Source organism: Hemicordylus capensis, chromosome 6 (genome assembly GCF_027244095.1).
Source record: "Hemicordylus capensis ecotype Gifberg chromosome 6, rHemCap1.1.pri, whole genome shotgun sequence".
Taxonomy (NCBI): Eukaryota; Metazoa; Chordata; class Lepidosauria; order Squamata; family Cordylidae; genus Hemicordylus; species Hemicordylus capensis.
The window spans coordinates 166,572,533-166,590,180 of NC_069662.1; the positions used below are offsets into that span (position 1 = coordinate 166,572,533).

General features: G+C 49.0%; 1 protein-coding gene across 8 annotated transcripts in view; it reads right to left on the bottom strand.

The window, feature by feature from the left end:
- Positions 1-17,648, bottom strand: part of ALS2CL (ALS2 C-terminal like) — a 70,311-nt gene that overhangs the window by 22,453 nt on the left and 30,210 nt on the right. For 7 of the 8 annotated variants that reach the window (XM_053265393.1, XM_053265394.1, XM_053265396.1 and 4 more), the window contains exons 2-13: positions 16,098-16,206; positions 15,830-16,007; positions 13,536-13,601; positions 8,889-9,054; positions 7,634-7,762; positions 5,845-5,964; positions 5,489-5,556; positions 3,774-3,840; positions 2,700-2,896; positions 1,370-1,435; positions 747-845; positions 53-214 (exon numbers count right to left, since the gene is read on the bottom strand). In XM_053265393.1, the coding sequence (XP_053121368.1) occupies positions 53-214; positions 747-845; positions 1,370-1,435; positions 2,700-2,896; positions 3,774-3,840; positions 5,489-5,556; positions 5,845-5,964; positions 7,634-7,762; positions 8,889-9,054; positions 13,536-13,601; positions 15,830-16,007; positions 16,098-16,206 (1,427 nt within the window). The remainder of the gene's footprint in view (positions 1-52; positions 215-746; positions 846-1,369; positions 1,436-2,699; positions 2,897-3,773; positions 3,841-5,488; positions 5,557-5,844; positions 5,965-7,633; positions 7,763-8,888; positions 9,055-13,535; positions 13,602-15,829; positions 16,008-16,097; positions 16,207-17,648) is intronic. The other variant, XM_053265398.1, reaches the window with a different exon arrangement.

A 17,648-nucleotide genomic window follows, 5' to 3' on the forward strand; every position in this document is an offset into this window, starting at 1 on the left:
GAAGTTTCTCCACTGGTTGGAGCAAGAAAGCCATCCCGTTTGTTGGACTTACTTCTCCCTGTTGTCCCAAACACCATAGCCGCTTTTCTTGTTGTCTTTCCAGTGCCCTGTGTACTTAAATGGCTGGTCAGTGGCTGAAGGGTTTTCCAAGATTCCGAAGCCATGGCGCATGTTGTCCTTGAAATAGCCTTTGTAGACCATCTCATTGCCGTACCTGGGACAGAGAGAGAGAGAGAGAGAGAAAGAGAATGCCTCATTTAAAAACAAGAAAAATGATGGACTACATTTCCCCCCTCCCCAAACTGGGATTGCTTGTTCCCATGGTTTGATTCATACCGGCATGCACTTCACTTGCTTTCTCTCTACCAGGGCTGCAACCTTTAATCCATCTAAATACAATGAAAAACTCTTCTTAATCTAAGAAAGCAGGTGGCTGAGTCAGCCCTGGCTTTAAAAAGTGTTGCCAGTGGGAAAGAAATGTGAAAAACCACAGGCGGCTTGTGCTGGCTCAGAAGCAGGAAGGCGTCTCTCTTGTACCGCCGCAACAGAGGCACGCAAAAGGAAGCAGGCTTTCCCTTCAGCACGGTTGACTCACAGGCACCTTCACGACATGCTCTTCACTTTCATCTCTCAGACAACACAGGGTGGGTTCTTCTGGCCTGTCTCCCCTGTGATGCGTTCATCAGCCTCTGGCTTTGAGGGCGGAGTTTCCCAGAGTGGCTCTATGGTGGGATTACGGTACTTACTCGCAGATGCCATATCCAGCCATTTTGCCTTCCCACCAATGGCACTTGTAACAGTCGTAGCGGTCCTCAGAAACACGGGGCATGAGGCATATCCCAAACCTGTAGCCAGGAAGAAGAAAGGTCTGCAAAAGCTACATTGGAGGGCACCTAGTGCCTAATATATATTAATCCATTTTCTTAGTCCACCCCTCATCAGGGATGCCAGCGTGGTGATACACTATCAGATCTCACTTGCTATCAAGTCCACTAAAACCCGATTTCCACATTACAGAGTTCTCTATATTAAGACTGGACTAGAGACAAGTTATGCTGGGATAACCACCACCCTGATGTGTTCCCCAGTGGCCCACACAACATACAACCCATACAACAACCCTGTAAGGCAGGCCAGCATAATCATCACATTACAGAGCGGAGAAACAGTGGCCTACCCTGGTGGACCCAAGATCTGAAGCAGGGATTTGGGGCTCACAGCTTGCACTCCTAACAGCTATGCTCCATTATCCCCAAGTCTAGTTATGGGCTGTGCAGGGTCAGTGTTTGGAATGCACAGAGTGAGAGGCCATTTTCCATGGCAGTAGCATGACAGAGAAAGCTTCCAGCCCAGAACCTGTCCTCCTCACCCATGCTCCAAGCCTCCTTGGAAGTCTCCCACATAATTGCGACCATCCGGCCAAGTCAGCGTCCCCCTGAAAGGCAAGGAGACCTGTTAACAGTGCACAGAATCCATTTTCAGCCATTTTAAACTGCAACATGGAGGAGAGGTCTATCAATGGCTACTAGTCGGAGGGCTATAGGCCACCTCCATCCTCAGGGGCCAGATGCCTCTGAATCCCAGTTGCAGGGGAGTAACAGCAGGAGAGAGGGCATGCCCCTCACCTCTTGCTTGTGAGCTTCTCAGGGGCATCTGGTGGGCCACTGTGTGAAACAGGATGCTGGACTCAATGGGCCTCCTTGGGCCTGATCCAGCAGGGCTCCTCTTATGTTCTAACTTAGCAGTCATGGGAAGGCTTTAAGAAGGGTTTGGATAACTTCATGGAGAGGACCATCAATGGCTACTAGTTGGAGGGCTGTGGGCCACCTCCAGCCTCAAAGGTAGGATGCCTCTGAGTACCAGTTGGAGGGGAGGAACAGCAGGAGAGAGGGCATGCCCACCTCTGCCTATGGGCTTCTCAGACCCATCTGGTGGGCCACTGTGTGAAACAGGATGCTGGACTAGATGGGCCTCCTTGGGCCTGATCCAGCAGGGCTGTTCTGATGTTCTGAATAGAAGCTGGCAAGAGGGCAAACAGCCGCAGCAGCAGAAGCCTTCTGTCTGGAGCCCCTCAGCCCTCCCACCCCCAGAGCAGAATCAAATCAGTTGCCAACTATAGCCCGATTCAGACAAGATGCTGTACGGGTGTGCGGATGCCTGTATGCTCATACATGTGTTTGTGTGAATGACAGTAGCTGTGTTCATTGTAAAAGTGAACCTGGATACAGGCCCTTCAAATGCATATTACAGATAGGAAGTTGACTTCTGTACCTGCATTCAGCATAATATGTGAATGGCTGTACCTGTGTACACTGTACACTCATTGTATGAGTGTCGAACACAACGTATAAATGGACCTTATATGGCACCCGGAAGCTCTGTTGCCAGATTTGGCTTTTTTAAAGCCAAATTTTGGGTTACGGCCCATTTGACTCATGAGTATACCTCTTAGGTTCCAGGGCCGGAAGCAGCCAGAGGGACAGCAAGATCTGGAAGCAGTATAGTCTGACTCCACCACCTCTGCTTTCTACCAGTGCATCTGGTTGCACGTCTAGACTGAGGTGGGTCACATAGCCAAGAGCATTTTTCTAGAGAACAGGGTCGGTTCTGAAATGACAGGAGCAACTGGGCCACCCTTGACCTAGAGATCAGGAAGGAAAAAAAGAGACTGCCCTTCCTCAGCATGGCTACAGACTTACTGGCCATGCAGCTTGCCCAGGTGCCACTCTCCTTCGTAGGCGGCATTCTTCAGTCTCCCCTCTGCCTTGAAAGCAAAGGCGAAGAAGCGGTCGGCAGGAGGGTCTCTCCCTTCACCAGCCTTGCCCCACAGGGGGAAGTCCCTCTTCCCATTCAACGCCTGGCGCACGGCCTGGTTGAGCTTCCATTGCCACACAGCCTGGGTGAGCGAAGGACACAGCTGTGAGCACATGGCAGGCAAGGAGGTCGGGAGAAGCAGAGGAACATCACTAACTCAGGCTAGAGTACTTTCCAGTGGGCTTCGTAGCCGAAAGGGGTGGGGTGGTAAGTGAACCCAAGTCTCCTCGATTCAAGATCCCTGCTCTAACCACTACACCATACTGGTTCTCAACCAGGATCTACCCTGAGGAACTCAAGGTCACGAGACTCAGGCTCTGGGATCCTTCTGACCAGGGGATGAGGCAGAAAATTCTGGAGACAGGCCTGGTGGAAAAGCTTAATGGACCCCCACCCCCTAATCAGACCTAGTCCCCCCACCACAGCTGGAAGATATACCCTTGCCTTCATCTTCAGATGGATCCTTGGAGGACCAGCCCACTGCAGTGGAAGCCTCCTCCTGCTGGAACCAATGTCTGCAAGACTGGACGCTGGCCCTTTAAACCAGAGGGATCCTGCTATAAAGGAGTGGGGAGCACTGATCCCTCTAACAGGGACTCCCAGATGTTGTTCACTACAACTCCCAGCATCGCCAGCTGCAATGGCCTTTGGCTGGGGATTATGGGAGTTGTAGTCAACAACATCTGGGAATGCCTGTTAGGGGGAACACGGTGGGGAGACAAAGCTAGCACCCAGCAGGCAGGCCTAGTCAAGGTTTCAGCCAGCTACAGGCCCTTGCTGAAGCCACATCTACTCTCCTTGTGGTGGACATTCTCTACCCAGCGCTGCAGTCCTTGGTCCCAGTCCTGAACTCTTGCCCTGGCCGCTCTCCAGGGTCCTGAATCCCTCTTCATCTCCCTGCCTGGCTGGAGGCCACACCCTCTCTGCCTGGAACAGAATACTCTGAAGTCGACACTTACTCGTGCTTCTGGTTCCTTGGCCAGGAGGAAGAACTCCTCTTCTGGGGTGATGATGTGGAGAGTGTGTCTGCGGAAAAATGCCAGGCTAGATGGTGAACATGTGATTCCCACCCACCAAAAACAGACCCTCACATCTCTCCCCTGCTGGAGACGGAAGCTGATCCAAGTGATGCTACAGGACAACCACAGCCAGGTCCAAAATGTTCCAATTTTCCAGCAATGGCCTCTTCCTTCTTGAGATAGGGATAGTTTGGTAGTGAGCCTGAATTGTTCACTTTGCTAAGCAGGGCCTTCCCTGGTGTTCAATTGGATGGGAGACTAAATGTGAGAGCACTATAAGATAAGATATCCCCCTTAGGGGATGGGGCCGCTCTGGGAAGAACACTTCCAGGCTTGCATGCAAAAGGTTCCAAGTTCCCTCCCTGGCATCTCCAAGATAGGGCTGAGAGAGTTAGGGCTTCTGCAGTGTTGGAGAAGCTGCTGCCAGTCTGAGTAGACAATACTGAGCTAGATGGACCAATGGTCTGACTCAGTATATGGCAGCTTCCTGTTCTGAAACCCTTTATAGAATAGCCTGTGTTGCGTAATCTCTGCTGGGCTGTAGGAAAATTATAAAAAACACCCATTAGCTCCTCCAGCCTCAGCTGTCCAAATGTCTCCTGCTCAGAGATGACTCCACCCCTTTCCCCTTGCTGCCCCTTAAACCTGGAACTGCCTCCTAAGACACTTGCCACCTCTCTCTCTCTCTCTCTCTCTCTCTCTCTCTCTCTCTCTCCTACTTAAACTACTCCTCAGAACTTTTCCAAGAACTCTTCACTTCAAGTCCTTATTTACTACAAAAACCCACTACAGAAACTAAGCTTAAAGTAAGTTGAATGGCACCCACGTATATTCCTCCTGTGACACGTGCCGTGGCCTGCCTCCCACCCAGTGGTCTTCTCTTGGTCAGACTGTGGCCTGGTTCACACAATCATTCAAATACAGGTTTAATGTGGATTATGAATGTGACGAATATTTATATACTGGCTTTCAGCAAGAGTTCCTAAAGTAGTTTACATAGATATAAATAAATAAATAAATAAATAAATAAATAAATAAATAAATAAATAAATAAATAAATAAAAATAAAATAAAAATTAATTAAAATAAATAAAAATAAAATAAAATGGCTCCCTGTTCCCAACGGGCTCACAGTCTAAAAAAGAAACATAAGAGCCCCAGCAACAGCCATGCAGGGTCCCACTGAGCAGATACGGTGGCCTCCAAAAATGGCCACCGCACCAGGGAATTGGTCTGGAAAGGGCTAAAGACACCTGAACCAGGCGATTTTTACAAAAAGAAAGACCGGCGGGCGGAGGGGGAACTTCCATGGACCCACCACCACCACCTTGGAGAAGCCCCCTGGAGAGGATAAGTTAAAAACAAAGGGGGTATCCAAAAATGTTCTATGACACACACACCCCAGCCCAGTGTGGTTCGGGTCTGGTTCAAACTCGAACCGAATTGGGCCAGGTGGTTTTGTGCACACCCCTACACACAACCACACCAACACAGATAACCCACATTAGATTTGAACAATTGTGTGAAGGACCAGGCCTGTAAACTGTAAACTCCTTGGGTCAGGGAATCGTCTTTTGGATTAGGCTCCTTTTTAAAAGTGTATAAAACTTTAAACTTTACATACGTATATGTAATTATAAACATATGTAACTTACTTTCCTGTTTCCTGAGAGGTTGCATCTACCCACACGTGCTTCAGTTCAAAACTCTGCAAACTGTGCCCCTGAAAAATGATACAGGAAACTGAAAAAGACCCAGAACTGGGTTCCCAGACAACCAACCAATTTACAAAAGAACCTAAGACAAAACATTTTCAAATCATATTGTCACAATATCATTTGAAAAGGTACAGCTTTGAGTTCTTTTGTGAACTGATTGAATAAAAAGCTACCAGACCGAAGCGCTCTCAGCAGGGGGAGTCCAGCTCAGCATTAAGGCTCCAGTTCCTCCCACCCTCAGCAACCACAGTTTGATGCAGACGCCCCCATCTCCAGGGTCCCAGCCTTCTCACCTGGACCAAAACTAGGATATCATCAAAGAGCAGAATGCGGTCAGATTGGCCTGTACTGGCATAGACGGTAAGATCTCGGCTGTCTTCCAAGAGTCGCCGCTCAGGCATGCAAATAAGATCCTGCCAAACAGAGCCATAACGTTGGTTTCATCACTACATAGGACATTTTAATTGCACAGCCGGGGAACTGATGTAGAATCCTGAAAATGCCTTCTTGCATTCTTAAGCAAAAGGCAGTCGAAGTAGGAGTGGTTAAGCAGTGGGCAGCATCTTCTACAGGCTCAAAAGCCGAGTCAAGCTTGAGATAACCCCTTTGTGTCAACTAAAGCCTTCATCACCCATCCTTGCCGGTTAAAAATCCCCTGGAGCAAGTCAGATGGGTGCTGCCAATGACCTAAAATGGAATGTTATGAGAACATTCCGGGATTCTATGGTGTACACGTCAGTTGTAGCAGGGAAAAGTGACTTCTAAGTTAGTTCAAGATGTAAGCTAGCCCAGTCTCCTTGATTCTCTAGGTCTGAATGCTTAAGATTCAACAGGTCCTCAACACGTTGACTGGTAACTGCACTAAGCAGCGTTAAAGAGGTGTAATATTCTTGGTAACAGACATCTTGCTGGCAACTTATTATCCCTAGGTGGTTCAGCTCACTCACAACATCTGGACTCTACTTTCAGGTATATTCCTTCTACAATTTATATATACACATTAAAAGATCTTCCAGACAGAGGGCTTTGAAGGGCTGGTCCACTGATCCAGCATCCCTGACAAATCCCATGGGTGCTGTAACAGCCACTGAGCTGATTCCTGCAGTACTGGAAACAGCAACCCAGGAACTAACACCATCGGTACAGTCCGAAAAGGTCAGTGGACTAAGAATTGGGGATGTGCACGAATCGAGATCTGCTCTCCTCACTTTTAAAGGTGCCGAATCGGTGCTTCGAATCGGTGCATGAATCTCGATTCGTACACACCCCTGCTCAATGTGTGCGCATCTCTGCAAAGACCTGTCGATGAACAGAGTGCATCTCCCCCAACTGCAAACCTTCCAGTCAAAAGCAACTCATCCTGACGCCAAAGGAGGCCTCTCTTTCCCGGGGCTCTGTTTGTTCCTCCCTCTCCCGACCCACCCCAGTGTTAACCATCCAGCTCTACCTGAGGAATGGCCAGCCTGGAGGCAGCACAGCTCTCATTAACACTGGGGCAGGTTGGGGAGCAAACAGAGCCCTGGGGAGGAGCCCCCTTTGGAGCCCCTCCCCAACTCACTAGGAGGGGCTGCTCCTGATTCCAGTGCAGCACTAAAGCCACTTGGGCTTGCCAGAAAGAGACCCCTGCAGTACCACCTTCCTCCACAAGAGGGAGCCAATCTGTTGCTTCTCCCATCTTTATTCCACTTTCCCCAAAGAAAATTTCGGACCCCACTTAGATTTTATTTATTTATTTAGTATATTTGTCTACCACCCAAAACTCACATCTCTGCGTGGTTTACAATAAAACACTACAGGTTAAAAACAAAGTTAACAAAATTTAAAACAATGATAAACCCTAGAAATCTAATTAAAAGGTTTAGCATCCTCTCGCATGATTGCTGTGCCGGTGCTGAGCGATTTAGGGCAATTCGGATCAGTGCCAAGGAGGCTACTTGAGCAATGGCAGAGATTCCCAGAGAGGGGCACTGCTGAAGAAGAACAGCTACAATGCAGGAGGATAGGGCTACCAGCAAAACCCCTTTCCTACCTGAGCTGCAGATCGGACAGGAGATGGCAGTCAAAATCCCCACAACAACATACCGTGAATTTATGCCCCAAGGACTTCCACAGGGATCTGGTGAGAGAGGCTTCGTCCAAGGCTTGGCTGATGAAGGCCTGCAGCTTCACAAACTCCTCAGCGGCTTCAGCTACTGCTCTTTTCTCTGGGCACTGTGAGGGTGAAAAGGTGCTCTGGTTTATTTCCCCCCTCCCTGCAACTTTAGGCTGAGCTACATGATTTTTTTAAAAAAAAAAGACACCCTGAAGTTGGTTTTATTCCAGCCAGACTGTCAGAGATTCCCCTGAAGATTCCGAGTTTGGTGAGGGCACCAAGAATGTTTAGGAGTCTCCAGTCGACGCCTGCCCCTCACATTCACAAACTTCCAGAGCAGCAAGTGAGGAGAGAAGGACAAGTACATCCACTTTGTTCTGGCAAACATGCTTTTTTAAAGTTACAAAAATATAATGCGGAACCAAAAAGGGGGCCGTGCTCTCACACACAGCTCTCTTCTACATTTTTTAAAAAATTGCTTTGAACGGTTTACCTGTTCAGGAAAAAAACACTGTCCTCACTCTGAACTGACTTTCTTTGCCCTCAGTGGTGACAGCATGTAGCAAACCCATTCTCAAGACCAAGAATTATAGGGAAGGAGGCAGTAAAGCCTGCTATTATTGCTGCTCTTGAGAACCTACGGGACTCCTACCTACGTGGCCCATTCAAACCTTGATAGCCTGACATTTTTTTAACCTTGTTTTTTACTGAAGTAGGACAAAAATAGCAGCTGTCCTACCTCGGTCTTGAATCATGTGGTGAAATCGCCAATTTAAACAGTCCCCAGCAGCCAGAGGCCAGGTTTGTCAGAGAGTGCTGCAGCTAGAGGGGCCAGAGGAGAGCTGTTGGTGCACTGAGGACTTCCTCTCTTCTGTGAGTGCAATGCATTCTGGGATACCTCCCTCAATCCTTGGAGGACCTAGCTCTCTTTTTCCAAGAATGGAGCCCACGGCTGCCATGATTGTCTGAGTGGCAAGTTTGCAGATCCAAATGGAGGGTCTGTGAGGATCAAGGTAGGAGTTCTTCCCTACCATCCCCAAACTACCCCAGAGGATGGTGTGAGAGCCTTTACTGTGTTATGTAGCCTGTTGGATTTGGGTGCCATTTCTATACACAATTCTCAGTTGCCCAAGAGTGCCTGTATGACTAATTGGGGAGAACAGTGATGCAGCAGCAAAGGGAGTAGGGCGTCTTTCAAGCAGCCGCCAACGGCGAAGCAAGCCGATGGCATTTGAGATCTAGTACCTGACTGGTGCTTTTCTCGAGCGTGGAGAAGATCAGGCTGTACTGCTGGAGGTGATCTCGGAACGGCTTGTTCAGCACTGTATGAAGAGCCACCGGCATCGTCGTGTCCAAGGAGAAATCTGCAAGGAACTGCTGCAGGACCGGTTTGTGCCGCTTCCAGATCTCACTGCAAGGATTCAGAGCCAGCAAGACAGACGCGTAATTGGCAGAGAGCAAGAGAACCGAGTGCTGGAGAAACTCTCCTGGAGGCCCGGCGGGGGCGGCAAAGCAGAAAGACATCTCACCCCAGCAGCCAGTTTAGGGCCACTTTGAACCAAAGGCGCCTTCAGGGAGGAAGCAAATCCAGCATGCGTGGGACAGACACGTCTGTGTTGAGAAGCTAGTGGGAGGAGAGTCGATGACACAGGAAGCCGCCATATGTCGACTCCGATCCACTAGCACAGAACCGTCTCCTGCAGGGCTCGCCCCCTGTGGTCCTCCCGGTGCTGCTGGACTACAACTACAGCTACAACATATTGGAGGGCCACAGGTTGGGGACCGCTAGTCTGCACTGACTGGCAGCAGCTCTCCAGGGTTTCAGAAAGAGGCTCTTTCCCAGTCCTACCCGGAGATGCTGCCAGGGATTGAACCTGGGACCTTCTGCATGTAAAGCAGATAAGAACGTCAGCACATCAGAGCAGCCCTGCTGGATCAGGCCCAAGAAGGCCCATCAAGTCCAGCATCCTGTTCCACACAGTGGCCCACCAGATGCTCTGCCCCTGGGCTACAGGCCAGCTTTCCAAGGTTTCAGGCAGGTTTTTATCCTGGGAAGTTCTTTTAATGGTTTCACTCCATGAGGAGCTTTTAGTTGTTTTTATTCTGTGAAAGTAGATTGTGTACACTGCCCAAAGGCAAAGTGTGCCGAAGAGTTAGTGTCGACTCCTGGCGATCTCAGAGCCCTGTGGTTTTCTTTTGGTAGAATACAGGAGGGGTTGACCATTGCCTCCTCCCTCACAGTATGAGATGATGCCTTTCAGCATCTTCCTAAATCGCCGCTGCCCAATACAGGTGTTTCCCATCGTCTGGGAAACATACCAGCGGGGATTCGAACCGGCGACCTCTGGCTTGCTAGTCAAGTCATTTTCTACTGCACCACTAGTGGCTGTACACTGCCTAGAGAGATATATCGCACAGTATATAAAGATGATAGATAAATAAATAAATAAATAAATAAACCTCTGTTATATACTCATCCTTAAACCAAAATGAAAACAGATCTGTGTAACTGTACTTGTACACTTTCATCCTTTCCCTCTCTTGTCTCAGTCCACGGTAGCACTTTAGACTGGATTCTCCTTGGGGCAGGGACCTACCCCCCCCCCCCCGCCTCAATCTCTCTCTCTCTCTCGGCTGAAGTTACCCTGCAACCATTCTAGCACATGAATAATGCTAAATACACAACCGGCAGAGCCAGCTCAGTTCCTCTGTTCCCAAGCGACTCTTCATATCTGCAGGGCTGGAGACGGGCTACTTTTAAAGAGAAAGCAGCGCTTCTCACGATCAGTGGGAAGAGCTCCGTGGCAGTGTGCAGGGAGAGCGGGTTGGACTCACCCTCCCCGCAGACGACTGAGCTCTCCTCCCGGGACAGGCGGATCACTCGCCCAGATGACCGGCTGCCCTCCCAGCAGCTCTGGGGGTCGGGGTGCTGGGAGACACATCTGCGTGTTGCTCCAACCCCCCCCCCGAGTGCCAATAATGGACCGCACGGGTGCGTGGTGCCTTATGGGGGTCCCGCCTCCGCCCAAGTGTGCCACAGACACACCATGATAAAACTGAGATTAAGGGAGCGCTCGCTCCCTTCACCTCATTTAAGAGGGTGGCTACTGAGGCGGGTTTGCCACGGTGTAGGCGCCGGGATCAGGCTCGATCCTGGCAGTTCACACGAGCATGCAAAACCGGGCTGGGCTCCCTCCGTCTGGCTTGGCACGCTCGTGTGAACAGCCTCAGAGAGTCTGCAGGAGGGTTTTGAACACGGATGCACACTTCTGGCCAGTTGGACAGAACAATCAGTGTCTGCCGGTTCCTAGGTCCTCCGTTTCAAAACGGGGAGCAGGATCTTCATCTGATGGACCAAGGTCTGACTTGTTAAGGCAGCTTCCTATGTCCCTATCGTACAGAGATCAAGTCCCATTCGCCGCTGGGCCACAATTAATCTGCAGGGCTGTCTCCAACAGCCACACCTCATTATGCAAGCCCTTAAAAAAAACAAAAACCAGTCAGCAGATCAGGTTTTGGCTGGCTGCTGTCCCACCGCGCACCTCACCCTTTGGAGAGATTTAGCCACACTCTTCTCTGCCAAAAATAAGGCTTCACGGCAGAAAGCCAGGCGATGCTAATCTATGCCAGTTGCAGGGCAGCCACAGCAGGAGAGAGGACCTGCCCTCCCCTCCTGCCTGTGGGCTTCTCAGGGGGTTCTGGTGGGCCACTGTGGGAAACAGGTTGCTGGGCTGGATGGGCCTCCTTGGGCCTGATCCAGCAGGGCTGTTATGTTCTTAGCTCATAAGGTGGTTCAACAGGCTTGCCCAGCCATACGGGGGCAGGGCTCAACAGGGCTGAGTTAGAAGACGCCCCCAGAGGCCGTTTGACCCACTCATGAGGCCAACTTCTAAATTGGCTGCCCAACTTCTGATGTGGACCTCCTGCAGATGTTGGCCTACAACTCCCATCCTCTCTGACCATTGGCCCCTCTGGCGGGGGGTGATGGGAGATGTAGTCCAACTTCAGCTGGAGGGCTGCAGTCATGCTGTCCTGTTCTAGATCAGGGGTGAGCAAACTTGGCCCTCTAGCTGCTGTTGAACTACAACTCCCATCATCCCCAGCCACAATCAAATAAAGATCACTCCATCAGGAGAAAGCCCTTGTGTGAGCCAAGGTTGAAGACTCATATCCTAATATCTTATCATATTAATGGAGAAGTGATATTCATGGAAACTGGCATGCAGGCATTGTGGGTTGCCTTTAATTAGATGACTTTTCACACACCTCCATATTTAGATTAGCTTTAAGCTACACCAGGAAACTGCAGGGCGTGCACAGTTACAGCTTTAGAAAATTCACCTCTTTGTGCGTTTGCGTTCACAGGGATATTGTACTGAGGTTATCAAAGATGTGAACTTGAGAGGGAAAGTTCCTATTCAGGTTTAAGATCCTATTCAATTTCTATTAGGATTCATATGAAGATTGAAATCCCTTGTGTTTGAGGAGCAGAGAATGAACTCAATTAACTAGCTAGATCTTTAACGTATCCTGAAAAACACAAGCATGAGATTTCCAGTGAGTAAGTGGGCTCAACTTTTCCTGGATCCGAGCTGAATCAAATAAAGGAAAAAAGGGGTGGTTTTATCCCCAATATCCATGGCACAGGCCACACCCTATATGCCAGGAGAGGGTTAAAGGAGCGAAGTCAGACCTGACCTCAGTCACTCATGCATTGGCAACATCCAGACTGGATTACTGCAATGTGCTCTACCTTGAAGACTGTTCAGAGGCTTCAGATGGTCCAGAACGCTGCTGCAAGGATGTTTGTGGGTGCTAATTACTCCTCAAGGATCACACCTATCCTGTGGCAGCTCCACTGGTTGCCAGTTTGCTCCCAGGCCAGATTCAAAGTGCTGGTCTTGACCTTTGAAGCCCTACACGGCTTGGGGCCAGAGTATCTGTCGGACCACATTTGCCCATATGACTCTGCCAGGGCCCTTTGTTAATCATCTCAAGCCCTGCTCACAGCCATTGACTGAGATTCATGGTTGGTGAAGACAAGAGACAGGACCTTCTCAGTTGTGGCCCCTTGGCTGGGGAATGCCCTCCCAGAAGAACTTTGCCACGCTCCCTCCCTTAGAGGGTTTTTTTTTTTTTTTAAAGATCTTAAAATCCATCTGTTCAGAAAGGTTTTTTTAAAATTGTAAGTTGATGGGTTTTATTATTTTATTATTAGTTTTTAATTAATTTTATTCTATGCTGTATTTTTTTTATTGTTTTAAACTTTACATTACTTTTACAGTTGTGAGCCGCCCCGAGCATTACGGTACCGGAGGGATAGAGTGTAAATGTTTTAAATCAATAAATAAAAATCAGTGGGGGGAAGGAGGCCAAAATAAAGGTTTTTGAGTTTCTGGAGCCAACTAGCAAGACGCCAGCTTAGAGAGTTACAAGGCCGTGCTGTTGCTTCGGGTGTGTGTGTGTGTGTGTGTGTGTGTGTGTGTGTGTGTGTGTGTGTGACACTTTACCTGTCCCTGGGGCATGGGTTTGGTTTTGTTCTGTCTGTTTGTTCTGGTAGCTTAGCTCCCTTGCTGTTGCCCTAAGAACTTCATGCCTGCCTCGCTGACCAGCCCATGAAACTCCAGCCTTCTCTTTCCAGCCATGGTTGGCTGGACACCTTTAACAGCTACAAGCAGGACAGAAAGGGACAGGCAAAGGCATCCCAGGCTTGACCGGAGTTCCTAATGGTGTGCTTTGCGGCTCCGGTTTTGCTTGACACATTCTGGGGCCACGTGAAAAGGAGGGCTGCCCTTCTGGCAGTCGGTTCGGCTTCGTGGATTTTCCGCCACTCCCGGCCTTACCGCTCTCTGCTTGGCAACAGAGAATTGGTCACCCAGATGAGCCACTCACCTTTTATTCCTGGCAGCATGCTCAAAGCCCTGGACAACAGCAAAGCTGGCAAAAGTGGAGAAGTACCTGTTCGTTGTTGAAATAAAAGAGCAGAGCAAGCGTTAGGTCACATGGTGGAGCTTTACTGGATTTAAGCAATCCCAGAGGAGGAAAAAAAACCCAGCATAGTGAAAGCCAGAGTATGCTTCGTACATAGAAGGTCCCCGGTTCACTCCCTGGCAGCATCTCCAGGTAGGGCTGTGAGAGACTCCTGCCTGAAACCTTGGAGAAGCCACTGCCAGTCTGTGCAGACAATACTGGGATAGATGGACCAATGGCCTGACTCAGTATAAGGCAGCTTCCTAGATTCCACAAAAGCAGCATGGACCATGGATCTTCTCTGGAGGTCTTCTCTGGAGGGCAGACTAAAGTCTTCTCTGGAGGGTCTTCTCTGGAGGGCAGACTAAAGGAGCAAAGGACAACAGCCCTCTCTTCCATACCCTTTGCCTACACCAGGGCTCCGGCCACAGAAACAGGGTTGCTTCTAGGGTTCTGTTCCATATTTGTTCCCCAGACTTTTAATTAGATACTGTTTTAATTGTGTTTTAATAGTTAACTTTTTCATTTTAATTGTTGGAATGTTTTAATCTTTTATTAGCTGTTTTTATTGTTTTGTAAACTGCCCAGAGAACTTGCATTTTGGGCAGTATAGAAATATATTAATTAATTAAATAATTTAAATATTTTCATTCCTTTATAGGCCATTCGTCAAAAATGGCTCATGGCAGCTCACAGTCACAAATAAAGCCATTTAGAATATTAACACAACTCTCATTAGGAACCATTAAAATGATTCCAAAATGATTAAAAAGCAAGCTAAAAACAGTATGTCTTTACAGCTCTCTTGATAGTGTCCAGGGATGATAGACCTCAAATGCTGAAGTTCCAAATTATCTGGCCATGTTTCCAAAGCAGAACCGAAGTGTTAAGCATCAGTTCTTAACATTGTATTTATTGGTTCTCTCATTTTATTTCTGAGTTTTGTACAGTGCTCTGCTGCTTTCAGCACAGCTTGATAACTGCAAAAGAGCAATTTTAATGCAATCTCACATACTTGCATCCAGATTCTCCTTGTGTAGCGCCTTGTGCAAATGTTAAAAAAAACCCAAATAAAAATAGAAGCCAAGGACTGCACAAAATGAAAACTTGGTGCAAACATGTCTACACGGACTGGAAGCGGCTCTCCAAGGTTCCAGGCAGGAGTCTTTCCCAGCCCTACCTGGAGATGCTGCCAGATATTGAACCTGGGATCTTCTGCATGCAAGCAGATGCTCTTCTATTGAGCTGTGACCTAATTAGGTAACAAAGGGACTGAAAGCTGAACCACAACCCCCAGCTACAATAAACTGTAGCTGGGGATTCTGGGAGCTGTAGTTCAGCAACATCTGGAGGGCCCGGAGGTAGGGTACCATTTCTCTAGCAGTTTCCAAGGGGCTGGAACCTCCAGAGTTCCTTCCAACTCTAAACATTCTGTGGAACATCAGAGTTCCATTCACTGACATCACCACAACCCTTGATTTTAAGGAATTGCCACTGGTTTCAAAGATGAGAGGTCAGACCCACTGGGTCCCAGACCCACAACAGTGGCACCAAATGAAGGGGGGAGGAATCAATATATCGAGGCGGTGGCCAGGACCACATAACACCGGTTTTGAAAGAACTACACTGATTGCTGATATGTTTCTGGGTGAAATACAAAGTGCTGGTTATTACCTATAAAGCCCTTAATGGCTTGGGTCCAGGCTATTTAAGAGAGCGCCTTCTTTGTCATGAACCCTGCTGCCTAGTAAGATCATCTCGGGAGGTCTGGTTACGACTGACACCAGCTCGTCTGGTGGAGACTCAGGAGTGGGCTTTCTCTTTGGCTGCCCCAAGGCTTTGGAATATGCTCCCAGCTAAAATAAGAGCAGCTCCTTCTCTGTTTGTTTTCAAGAAGACCCTCAAGACTTTCCTGTTCTCGCAAGCTTTTAATTAGAATTTTAATAATTTTAACAATTTGTTATATATATTGTTTTTAGTGTGTTTTAACTTGTGATTTTTAATACTAAAATTTGTATACCACCTAGAGATTTACATATCAGGTGGTATAAAAATATGATAAATACATTAAATAAATACATATATAAGATCTTCACTCAGAATTTTAAATAGTTGTGCAGATCTGAAAGCCTTTGGGATAGGGAGGGTTATCAAACCAAAAACAGGACAGGGCCTCACCGCCCACCCCAAAGTCTTAACGTCGCTGCTGCACTCACTGGATGTAGGCATCCTGGAACACGTCTGCTTTCCAGATCAAGTAGATATCTTGGATGCAAGCAGATTCCGAAGTACTGAAGGTTTGCTTCAGGGCTCTGTAATTCTCCTCTGCCAAGTCCCAGAGGATGTGAAAGTGGTCGTTCAAGAGGAGGAAGAGCTTCGAATGCTCAAAGGAACCTGAGAGGTGGAAAGGGGAGAAGCTACCAAGTCAGAAGGAGAAGGCGAGCATCTCGGGATAGACAGCACAACTGGAGAGGTCGCCCTCACCTGACTGCAGCAGGGGCTTGAGGACAACACTGTTGATCCGGGCAAGGCATGCAGAGAAGGTTTCTTCTGACCGAAGCAAGGAGGCAGCCGCTTCTGTGATGCTCATGTCCTATTCAACACAGGGAGGAAGAGCAGAACTTTAGAACTGGAGGCCTAAAGCTGTGGAGGCTGGGCCAATCCCTTGCTTTCTCCAAACCAGCTTCAGAGCTGGGCCATAGGAACATAGGAATCTGCCATAGACTGAGTCAGACCCTTGGTCCATCTCGCTCAGAATTGTCTTCACAGACTGGCAGCGGCTTCTCCAAGGTTGCAGGCAGGAATCTCTCTCAGCATCTCCTACCTTGGAGATGCTGCCAGGGAGGGAACTTGGAACCTTCTGCTCTTCCCAGAGTGGCGCCATCCCCAAAGGGGAATATCTTGCAGTGCTCACACATGTAGTCTCCCATTCAGATGCAAAGCAGGGCAGACCCTGCTTAGCAAAGGGGACAATGCATGCTTGCTACCACAAGACCAGCTCTCCTCTCCCCTGGCTTGCATAATCAACTAGGCAAGCGTCCTATCCGGGTTCGGGAGCTAGGCGCGCCTCTGTTTTGCGATCATTTGCAAGTAAAAAGCAAGCTAGGAGCTGGGGAGAGAGATCATGCATCAAGCTCCTGCTGGGTGGGAGAGCTTTCCCTCCCACCTCGTTAAACAGCTGGGACAGCACTATCCTACCCTGGGAGAGCCTCACTGATGATTGCTTTCCCCACCTCTTACCTTGCCTTTTACTCGCACATGATCACAAAACAGGAGCATGTGCAGCCCCCAAACTTGAGCAGGATGCTTGACCTACCCAAATAATGATTGTGTGAACTAGCCTGCTATGGTTAGAGTGTGTGTGGTGTGGGGGGAGGAATGCACATACACAGACAAGAGGAAAGGAGGTGAGGAAATGGCATGATCCTGTGCTCTGCCCCAAATCCTTTAGCCATGGTTAAGGAGGAACATAGGATGCTGCCTTCTACTGAGTCAGACCATTGGTCTCTCTAGCTCAGTATTGTCTTCACAGACTGGCAGCGGCTTCTCCAAGGTTGCAGGCAAGAATCTCTCTCAGCCCTATCTTGGAGATGCTGCCAGGGAGGGAACTGGGAACCTCCTAATGCATGCTAGCAGGCAGGCAGGTGCTCTTCCCAGAGTGGCCCCATCCCCCAAGGGGAACATCTTCCAGTCATCTTGCATGTCATCTGCAGACAGACCTTGCCGATAAGGGGCAGAGGCCCCTGCTCAATCACAGGCAGGATACCTTGCATGTAGAAGTAATCCTTCCTCTGGAGACTGAAAGGGAACATGCAGCACAAAACTGTTGGTCCACCTGACGCAGTATTGCCTACACCAGGGGTGTCAAACTGCAGCCCTCTGGCTGTCTTCCGCCTACAACTCCCATCATCCCCAGCCACAGTGGCCAGTAGTCAGAGATGCTGGGAGCTGTAGGCCAGTAACAGCTGGAGGGCCACAGTTTGACTTCCCTGCCGACACTGACTGGCAGCAGTTCCCCAGCGTTGCAGAGAAGGT